The 11,220-nt window shown below is 33.3% G+C and overlaps 1 protein-coding gene across 1 annotated transcript; it reads right to left on the bottom strand.

Moving 5' to 3' along the window:
• Window positions 1–348: 348 nt before the first annotated feature.
• LOC139099605 (collagenase-like) lies at window positions 349–999 on the bottom strand. Its single transcript, XM_070652116.1, has one exon. The coding sequence runs from the start codon at window positions 997–999 to the stop codon at window positions 349–351; it is 651 nt and encodes a 216-aa protein (XP_070508217.1).
• Between the last annotated feature and the right edge of the window lie 10,221 nt (window positions 1,000–11,220).

Raw genomic sequence — 11,220 nt, forward strand, 5'->3', positions numbered from 1 at the left:
AAAAACTTTTATTTACACATCCAAACCTCCAACATCTTCAACTAGTAAAGAAATTCACAAAAATTCCGAAAAAAAAAATAATTAATATCTTCAGTCACGAATAGGAATGCCTGTAATTTCATTGATAAAATCAAGGAACAAGGAAACTCTTGTAGCTACATGGAAATTATTTCCACCAGTTACACGTCTACGAACATGAATTCCAACTTGAGTTGGAATGTTACTTCCAGTTGACTCAAAAATTATCATTGGACCGCCAGAGTCTCTAAAATATCAAAATTTAATCAATTTCTAGTTCCTATATGCATGCATAACTACTTACCCTCCTTGTGTACTCAACTCTGGATGTCAGTCATTAGCAACAGAGCACATTTCAAAGAATGTCGTGAATCTGTCACCACAAACTTGATTTGACAGAATCAAATAATTTCCATATTGTAAAATTCTAGCTGATGATCCTGTATTGTCAGTTCCCCATCCAATGATCTGTGATGGAAATCCAACAAATTCAAAGTTTGTATGATAACGTCTTGGCAACCTCACAGGAGCAATAAGGCTGTTGAAGGTCAAGTGATTTTCAAGACGATAAATTGCCAAGTCAAGTGCTGCAAGTTCCGATGCATCAAGCCACCAAACATCAACACCATTAACAGTTGTTCTATGAACATCAATGTTGGATGTTCCAACATCAATGCGAATGGCAGTGACTTCTTCATATCTTGAATCGATGCAATGTCCAGCACTAAGCACAAAGTTTGATGAAATGATTGAACCTGAACATCTTGTGACTCTTCCGTCAGTTCTGCTTAGAGAGAATCTTGCAGAAAATGGAAATTGTCCATCAGTCGCGTTATTTGAGTTGATTAGCCTTGAATTGCGGTCCTCTTCTGCATCTTCAAACACACTGTCGTCATTAATGACCGTCAATGACTTGTGGTTATACTTATAACCCAGAGTGACACCAAAAATAGCACAAAGAAGGATAAATAAGAATCTCATGATTTTCTACAACCTTATTGATTGATGCTCTATAAAAAACTGGGTTTAAATGTACTTGATTCAGCTTCTATTTAGATAAGGTTTAATCAACTTAATGATTAAGGTTTGATTTGATAAAATTTATACCATTTTTGATTGTTTATCATGATTCATGAGTGATTTTGGAGTGGTGTTGTTTTTAAGTTATGTATGCATACAGCATGTTATTGTTATCATATTAAGCTGTATTGAGTGATCTTTAATAAGATATAATCTGCAACATTTATGATTAGTCATCATAGGGATTGTACACCAAGGGTGTAGTTAAGAGAGGAATACTCTAGGAACCCGGAACTCCTAGGAGGTAGGTCATTTTTGGTTATCCTTACTGATCCTACGGAACACTACTTCACAATATTATTGGAACCCTATGAGAACCCTAGAATAAGAACAGGGAATAAGCTACTAAGGCTTCCCAAAGTGGTACTAAGATTTCTCGAAGTCTCGTTCTCGACAAATTCTCGTCACTACGCGGGATGTCTCGGTCTCGATCTCGACATCGGAAACCCTTATGTGGTACCCTTGGATAGTCTAAATTTGACTATTTACTGAATATTTAAGAAAATTTTAGATTTGACCCTCAAAACTCTTCCACCTTTCTGAATATGCCAATTCTAAGTTCTATCCATTATCCATCAATAGATTCTTTATCCATTTGTCCCTCTTGTACATAAGTGATATCTATTAGAGATAGAATCTTAGAGATCCTCACAAAATGTCACATAACATCAGATTCCATACCCTAAACATCAAAAGTAAGTAAGTGTGCATGTGGATGACGCATAAAACTATCTAAACTAAACATAAAAATTAAGACATCAAACTGCCAACCCACAGAAAACAGATCAAATCTCATGATTTTGTTACTCCAAACACAACAATAACTTAAGCGTGGGCTGATTAACGCATACCTGATGAAAATTACCTAGATAGCAAATGAATGGAGTCAAAAGACATGTAAAATTGCAAGAGAACAAAAGACAAAACGGCGCGATAATTGAGCACTTAAAATCCACACATTTACGTGTCGATTTCATCAGCATGCAGCACAAAAAAAGGCTTTTTAATTTATGCGACAAACCTAATAAAAAACAGTAGAGGAAGAGTGATGGCAATAAAAGACAGAATCATGAGTAGAACAATAAATTACAAATGCAAAATAGACAAAAACATTAAGAGACCATTAAAGCTACCAGCATCAAGCATCAATGTTGTTGTCCATTTCTTACTTATTTATATTCAATTGTAAAGAAAAGATTACAAAAGTACTTGACCTGATCGAGCGACTTGAGCGCATTTTTGGTTTAGCGAGCAGTAATTGGTTACGAAATTAGATTAGAATTAGCTTCGAGTTACTTCCCAATAAATTTATAAACGTTAAAGGATATTTTATCATTTAACGGTTTTTCTAAATTCAAATTTTCTAACGATTGCTAAAAATTTGAATCTTTTAAAAGCAACGCTTTAAAAAATTTTGTTTTTTAATTTATGAAATCCAAAATCATTAATTAACGTACATATAGATGGATTTGTGCTTCCAAATCAATTGATACCCAAAGAACTCGATGGCATTTAGCTTATGCTTCAAACTAGAGCTTTCTACGATGTCAGGTTGTCGAGATCTCGTCCCTTACCCAGTCAGCCAGCCAAACAAAATGTTGTACTCCTTTTTTTTCAAAACTGAGCTAAAAATGAATTTGTTACTCAGCTCCGTCAGTTCTGTTTTTGTTACATTAATTCTATTCTATAGGCACATACGTGGTGGTTGAGAATTCATGCGAGAAGATTTCCATTTGTCGAGGTCATCTCATGCATGAAGAATTCTTATTTTTTTTATACTTAAAAAGAACACAGCCGTCAAGAACAATGGAAAGAGCTTCTTAGCTTCTTCTTATACATTCCGTATACTTATATATTTTGGGGAGATAAATGATGATGGTTATAAGCAACAACTTTAAGAAAATGAAATGACTTTTTCAATGTCTTCAACTCCTTCTTCATACCGGAACCATTAAATGAAAGAGGAATTAACAAACATGCAGGCGCAATTTCTTCTTCGACTGCAATTCAATCATGAGATCTGTCTGTTGCTACGGTCAACATTATGTTCTGCTTTTTTTATTATTATGATATCCAACCATGCGTACAGAGTGCCCCGTGTGTGCACAAGTAAATGCTTCATTATTCATCATGTACCCGAAATTGTGCATGTATCTAGGGGAACTTACTGTTCCTTATATTGCAGTCTGTAAATATGTACAATGATATTTTCAGGTAGTCACATAGACATAAAAAAAGGGGTTTAATGCAATCAAAAAATTGTCTGTTTTTTATACACGGAACTGAGATGTGAGTTAATAGCATCATAAGCGACAATGAATGATGAAGATCAGTTCTGCGTGCATTTAGAGCCGTTAAAAGCAATTAATTTGCATAGATACATACATTTGTGTGTTTTTGTTTGAGGAAGAGGATTTAGGGATTGGTTATTTGTTTTTTTTAGTCATGTAGACAATGGACCTTTGGGTATTTAAATAAAAGGAAGATATTGGAAGTAGATCTGGGCATTGAGAGGTGATGATTTAATGGTAAATTGAGTTCAATTGGTGAATCAGTTTTAAGATTGTTTGATTGAAATGAAAACTACTGAACTAATTTCATTACCGCTGGATTCCACTGTGATGTGCTAAATGTTGCTGAATTGATCGCAACTGAGCTGAATAGTGCTTAATTGAGCAGAATATTGTTTAATTCATCGTAAAACTATTAAATTAAGCTAAAAACGTCTGAATATTAATGAAATGAACTAAAACAATGCTAAGTTGACCAAAACAATGCTTAACTGACCTGAGTAGTTCTTGGTTCTGCAGGCCTAGAGGTAAATTAAGCTTTAAAGTGTAATTTAGCAGTTTTTGTAGTGCTTAATTCAGCAAGAGCTACTAAGCAAAATTGAAATTAAAGTTGTTGAATTTACAAATATTCAGCACGATTTAGCAAACTTGTCTGAAAACCGCTTAGCTTAGCTGAATTTAAATTTGTCTTGTTTGACTTACCTTAATGACTAATTAAGCTACAAACTGTTTAATCAAGATGAAAAGATGATTGTTGGATAACACTGAATTGAGCAGAGCATTCCCTAGTTAGCCTAAACAATTTTGAATAAAGCTGCGCAGTGCTGAATTAACTTAAATAGTGGACTGAACATTGTCAATTTTATATGAATTCTGCAAGCATCTGCGAGATGGAGCTGGGCTAATTTGAAAATTTGCTGAAACGAACTATATTCAGCAAAATTCAATTTAATGAAACAATAGTATTGCTGAATATTCTTAAGAAATGCTGAAAAATGCCGAAAAATGCTTAACTGAGCTGAATATCGTTGAAAAATGTTTTATTGAACTGTTTTATTGAATATAGCTGAAGGTGCAATATTGAGTTGAATAATGCTGAATTGAGCTGACTATTGTTAAGAAGGACTTTATTGTGCTGAATATTGACGATTTTAGCTGAACTGAACTAAGAACAGCATAATTTAGCAGTCTTGATTCAGTTTTCCGCTCAAAAATCAATTCAACAACCAGCTGTTAACAATCTTTCCCCGTCATTCAGTATCTCAAAATTTATCATCATTATGATCATCACACTTAAAAATTTTCTCAATATTTCCTTTTTTTGTTTTGTTTGCACCGCGCATCCCCGTGATGATAAATATAGTCTCTAAACATTCAAATTTTAATCTTGAATCCTTCAGTAAGATATGATGATGATAGCCCTAAGTTAACTGTACATAGACAGAAAAATTGTCTTCAATATTTACCTGAGATAAAATCATGTAAAAGGAAAGGTTCCTCTTATAATGTTGATCGTGTAAACATTGAATCACCATATATTCCTTAACGTTGTGCATATTTAAATAGTTTGAGAGGATAATATTTTTGTATGCCTGCGGACCATATGCAAGATGAATAAAAAATATTGATGATTTATGAATCTCATGAACAAAAAAAGGTACAAAAGTAAACATCATAACAGTGGTGATAAATTGTGAGATAAAATTCTGGTCATTCAACCTATTTATGACTGTACAGCAGTAGTAGTGGCGCGGATAATTTTAACGGTAACATATGCTTTGTAATCCTCATAATCATGCATAATTTGCTACAATTAACGAAAGTATTTTCACCCGCAAAATTGGATATACAAATACATGAACGCACCCTCAAAAGTTAAAGTCAGGATTAAAAAAAAAGTTCTATCATCATCCAATTAATTTACTCTCATTTGACCTATTATGCTGCATAAAATAAGCATGAAAATAATAGATTTTTTTTTTGTGGTTCAACATCCCACCCCTTTACAGCAAATCCTCCTCCATTAACAGCATGAAATAAAAAGTCAGAAATAAACCCTCGCCTCGTAAAATAAGTGATGTTTAGCAAGTAATCATGGCAAATGGAATCAACTCAATGATGCATTAAAAAAGGGAGATAAATTTTTTCACAATAAAGCATGAATGATGAAGGTGTTTTGGGAAGAATATGGGCACGGCAACAAACAAATAACAAATAGTCAAAAAATAATATAAAATGCAAGGGTGGTGATTTGATGGACGGAGAGTTAAAAACCCTCTACTGACGTATTTTGGACAATAAAGAGATTTGGTAATGACGCAAAATGAACATCTAGTTAGTCATCATCAATATTTAGGGTATTTAAATGACAATGAAATTTGTTACTTTTGTAATTTTATTTTTATTGTGCTGAAGTGTTTTTGTAACTTTTTAATTTGTTGCTGAATATCCCTGAATTTTTTAATGCTGAATTGAGCTGAATAATGCTGAATATATTAATTGGTCGACACAAGATCGATCAAGTTTAGCTGAATTAAGCTAAATTGTTCAAATTTGACTGAATAATGCTGAATTTAATCAGTTGCTAGTCACTTTCATTAAATTAGATAATGACTAGCTGAATTGAGCTGAATTGGTTCAATTTTGCTGAATTGGCTTATTTTGATCAAATTTGAATGATCGAATTCAATCAGAATTAGATGAATTGGTTTAAACTGAATCGGTTTGAGTTTATTTAAATTTGACTGAATGCAAAATTCGTTCAATTCGGCTGAATAGTTTTGAATCTGATAAGTTGTTTAATTTTAACCGAATTAGCTGTGTTGCTGAATATCGTCATTTGCTAATAATTTGGATTAAATATAATAGCCGAATTGAGCTGAATTGGTTCAAAATATTGCTGAATTGGGTATTGATCAAATTGGACGATAATCATATTATGATGATTTTTGCTTTATAGCTGAATTGAGCTTAATTGATTTTAAAAATGCTTAATTGTGTTGAATTTGATTATTTGTTGATGATTTGTGCTGAATTCTGCAACATTCTAACAACTCTTACCACTTATGCATCAAAACCCTCCATGTAATCACCCCAATCATCAACAAATTACAGCCATAAGAATATGAGATAATAGATAAAAAAAAATCAAAGGGAAATAAAAAAATTAAAATCCTCATGAGGCCTTTAAGTAATCAAAAAGTTATTACAGCTATTACTATTGATGTTATTGTTGCTATCAAATTCAATTTTGAAAATGAGACGAGAGAAAAGAACAACGCATAAAACCCAGAAGCATGAAAAAAAAATATCAAAATTATTATGAATCATAAAGAAGGTTTTAGTTCCTCCGTAATGAAAATTGAACCATCACGCATCAAAATTTATCTCTCTTGTGTGCTTTATTTCCATTCTGTGATATACTCATTTTAGTATATATTATTAGTATAGGCAACACACCCACGTTATCCAAGTCCGATACATGGTAACAACGAGAGAGATACAAATAGCAGACGTGCGCATGATGATGATGAATTTTCATATTCTTTACTTCTCGTGAAATGGAATGACGACAAAAAAAAAGAGTGTTTAGAATGGGAAATGATGAAGTTGATGATGATTATGATGATGGTAAATATTTGACATTTGACGAGATGATGATGTTGGACAAATATTTACTTTTGGATGGTTATCAATATTGTTCTTGATGCTTGCGTCGGATATGAGTTGTGGTGAATTGTATCGAATTTTATTTTTTTGATGAATTGAGGCTATTTTGATGTTTGGTTGAAGATTTTGGTGGATTATGATGAATTTTGGGGGTTTCTAAGCGACTAAGCTCTTATTTGTAGAGCCAAAATTGAGTTAAATCTGAGGAATTGAGTCATTTGTAAGAGGTCATTCACTTTTTACAGTTTTGTTCAAACTGTATGTCCAAGTTGGTCACACTAGTGTGTCGTAGACAGTCACAATAGTGTGAATTTGGATGTTACATTAGTATGCTTCAATTTGTCACACTAGTGTGTTGCAGTGTGTCACACTGATATGCCACAGTTTGTCACACTGATGAGTCGTAGTTTGTCACACTAGTGTGCCGTAGTATGTCACACAAGTGGTCCGAAATATGTCTCACACGTGTTTTGTAGTTTGTTACACTAGTGCTGTAGTTTGTCACATTAGTTTGTCTTAGTTTATCATATTTGCGTGTTTTAGTTTGTCAATCTGAAATGACGTGGGCTCTTTTCTCATCGTAGACTCGAAATTATTATTAAAAGTTCTCTCCGATATTTGTCATCCGAGCTCCAAGCTTAATTGACCGAATTCTGAACCAAATTTTTCTCCCCAGCTCAACAATCTTTCCACAACTCGAGCACATTAACATCCCATTTATGCCCACATACCATACCATAAATAAATTATGAATTATCCATCGCAATGTCACAAAAAATAGGAGCAAAGAGACACTCGCAAGATATATTGTTCTTAACATTAATGATCCATCCAATTTTTCATGGTCCAGAGCGCACCGCGACCTTTCCATCAAGCAGTAAAATGAAATGAAATTACGAAACGAAGAGATACACAATGTAATAACAATGATGGAAGTGGAAGGATCTCTGAAGCGTCACAATTATCAAAATTTGACATTTAAAAATAAAGTTAGGGAAGATGGAACTCCGAAAAATAACAAATTTTTATTAAATTTCATCTCGTTTATTCTAAATATCGCGTTCATTTACATTCACGACAATTTGTCGCTTGTTTGGCTTCATACAAAAAAAAAAATTTTATTCTCGTTCCGGTGGAGATTCCATTTCGAAGAGAGCGGATGTTCCAATATTGACAGATGATGACAAAAATCCGTTGATCTTTTCTTACTCTTTACTTACTCATTGACCATCTGATTTACTTTTTTATCTTCGGACGGGTCTTTGGACAGTTCAGTTTGTTCATTGACCTGAATTACATTTAATTTCTGGCGCGAAAAAATACACAAAAGTAAATTTAAATCAGAGCATTCTTAAGTTCAGTTATGTAAAAGATGACCATTGGTCAGGACATGATTCTATTGTTGGAATTAGACAAAGGAAATTTGAGACCCGCCTTTTACATAAAGGAAGATTCTTTACTTTGCCATTGGAAAAGACGCATTATTATTTATTAAGGGTTCATTCCGGAGCAGGTTTTGATGCAGTTCCTTTTAAAATGATCCAATTTATTATTTATTACGTAAAATGTTCTAGTTCGTCCGTTAGACTGGACAATTGTTTATAGGAATCCCTTAACTGACCAATTTAACGGACTTTCATATCTTGACATAACAATATAATTCATGTAATGTCACTAAGAAAATAAAGGAATGAAGGAAAGATCAAGAAAAAGGCAAAAAAATTCGTTAAACGTCCTTCTTGAGTCGATTCTTCGGGGATCGATTTTCGTATACTTATAAAAAAAATATAATTTCTTCTGTCTATAGCAATATAAATAAATTCTAATCAACCATATGCCGTCTATAATCCTCCTAAGATGCAACGATGCACCCCAAAGAAATAAACTAAATTCACGAAAAAAAAAAGAAAATACGACGTGAAATAATAGTTGGAGTGTATTTGGTGGATGATTGAGGCGCATAGTAACATATTGGAGGAATGGAGTGGATGATTGTTGAATTTAGTGTTGAATTTGATGCAAATTGTAGCATTATATTGATTTTCTAGATTAACGGCCATTTGGAATTTGAATTTTTAAAGATTTTGAATTTTAGCTACATTTTTTGTTGTGCTTATTTCGTTTGCAGTACAAATTAATTTTGATCCATGGTCTCCTTTAGTCTGCGTCTGAAGATGGCTCTATAGCTGGCAACTGCTTGTCAATTACCGTTTTTTTATGTAAATTGCAAAATTTTGATAGATTTTCACTTTCAACGATCTTTTGAAATTCAAATTTTGTAAAATTCTTGATATTACGATTTTCATGCAAATTAGTCTAATTTTCAATTTTACCGGTCTTTTGCTATTTGAATTTTTGAAGAATCTTGATTTCCGTCTCGGTTTTAGATTCAAAGTCAGAATTAAATTGATTTTAAGATAAACGGTTTTTTGGAATTTGAAATTTCAAAGGCTTGAAATTTGGCCTTCCTGGCTTGATGCAAATTGTTAAGCAAGTTGTAAACTTATTAATTTTCAATCTTAACAGTCTTTTTAAATTTTGAATTACCTAATAAGGATTATGGAATTAAATCTTGAATTTTGATCAAATTATAAAATTTTATAAATTTTTGCTATCAACGATCTTTTGGAATTTGAATTTTTGAATCAATTCTAAGTATCCAAAAAATTCAAATTCTCAAAATCCGTTTGAATTTTGAATTTGTTTAAGACAATCAAAATGAATTTTTCAATTCAAAATTCTCTTACAGTATTTAGCGCAACAATCCAAACTGACCATCCTCGTCAATTTCCTTTCGCAAAAACTCAGTTCTAAAAAATATTTTACGCGCATATCGATTTTTCCCTCAAAGCAATTTCATCTAAGGTTGATTGCATGAACAACAACAACAAAACAAAAAATCGTACGTAGTTTTGAAGTAGAATCGCATCGTCGAAGTCAATGATCTTTTTTTTTCCTTCTCTCACACGTATGTGTATTGTGCATTTTGACTGGCAATAGACACCCTCATTATTTTGATTACACTTTTATGCATTAAATTTTTTTTTCCTTCTTTTTTTTCTCATTTTATCGAGTTTAAAAAACCGAAAAAAAGGTAAATGTGCGGCATAGAAGGTGATAGAGCAGATGTTTTTATTTTATATATATATTCTTCGCTGCGTTGCGCCTGAATCAGCGTATTTCAATGCCTCTCGCATAAATTTACTTCCTCTTCTTTCCACATTTTTTGTTTTATTCAATATCAGACTAAATTTGATCAATTAAATTGCACTTTAATTAAGATAATTTTGTTTTCATCTGGAGCAGTGGTGGGCAACCTTTTGTTCTACGCGGATCCACTTGATGGGAAGCCAAATTGAAACCGTACACGGCGTACAGTTCACGGCATTTACAAGCAGGTTTATTACTCGCGGCACACCTTGGTGGTAAGGCTAAACCAAAACCGGGTACGGCGTACAGTTCACGGCATTTACAAGCATTTTGTGTGCCGCGGCACAAAGGTTAATTCCTCGTGTTACACCATGGTGATAAAGCTAAGCTGAAACCGTACGCGATGTTCTTACTTACTTACTTGCTTGGCTTCCCGTACAGATTCATTGCCTCTCTCCGTTGGTCCCGGATGCCGGCTCTATCGCTGGCTACCCCTTGTCAATTACCAATTCCTGTACACAGCGTACAGTCCATGGCATTTTATTTTGCGGCACACCTTGAACACCTTGGCAAGCCTAATCCAAAACCCTCCATGACGTACAGTTCACGGCATATACAAGCATTTCATGTACCGCAGCACACAGGTTGCCCACCCCTGATCCGCATCGAAGATATATCCAGCAAGGGTAGAAAGAAAAATTTCATTTTCTTTGATATCAAGTCGCAAGATCTTCTAGATATCTTGATGCATACATAGTTGACCCTTAAAATTTCATCATCCATCCCTTATGCCTTATATCTTTAAAAAGATGTTGCAAACGAGTTTTATTTATTAAATGCATTGAATGTCCTTTCCATTCCTTAATATCCTTTCACGTCTTCCAATTATTTAGATCAACATAATATATATGCCCTATATATGCACATATACATTTATAGACGCACATGATGCAGGTAAAGAAAATAGACTTACTTTACGTATAAGAAGGGGCTAGTCAAGTCGACTAAGATT

Source organism: Chironomus tepperi, unplaced genomic scaffold (genome assembly GCF_022539635.2).
Source record: "Chironomus tepperi strain 1889 unplaced genomic scaffold, CSIRO-AGI_Ctep_v1 contig_479, whole genome shotgun sequence".
Classification (NCBI taxonomy): Eukaryota; Metazoa; Arthropoda; class Insecta; order Diptera; family Chironomidae; genus Chironomus; species Chironomus tepperi.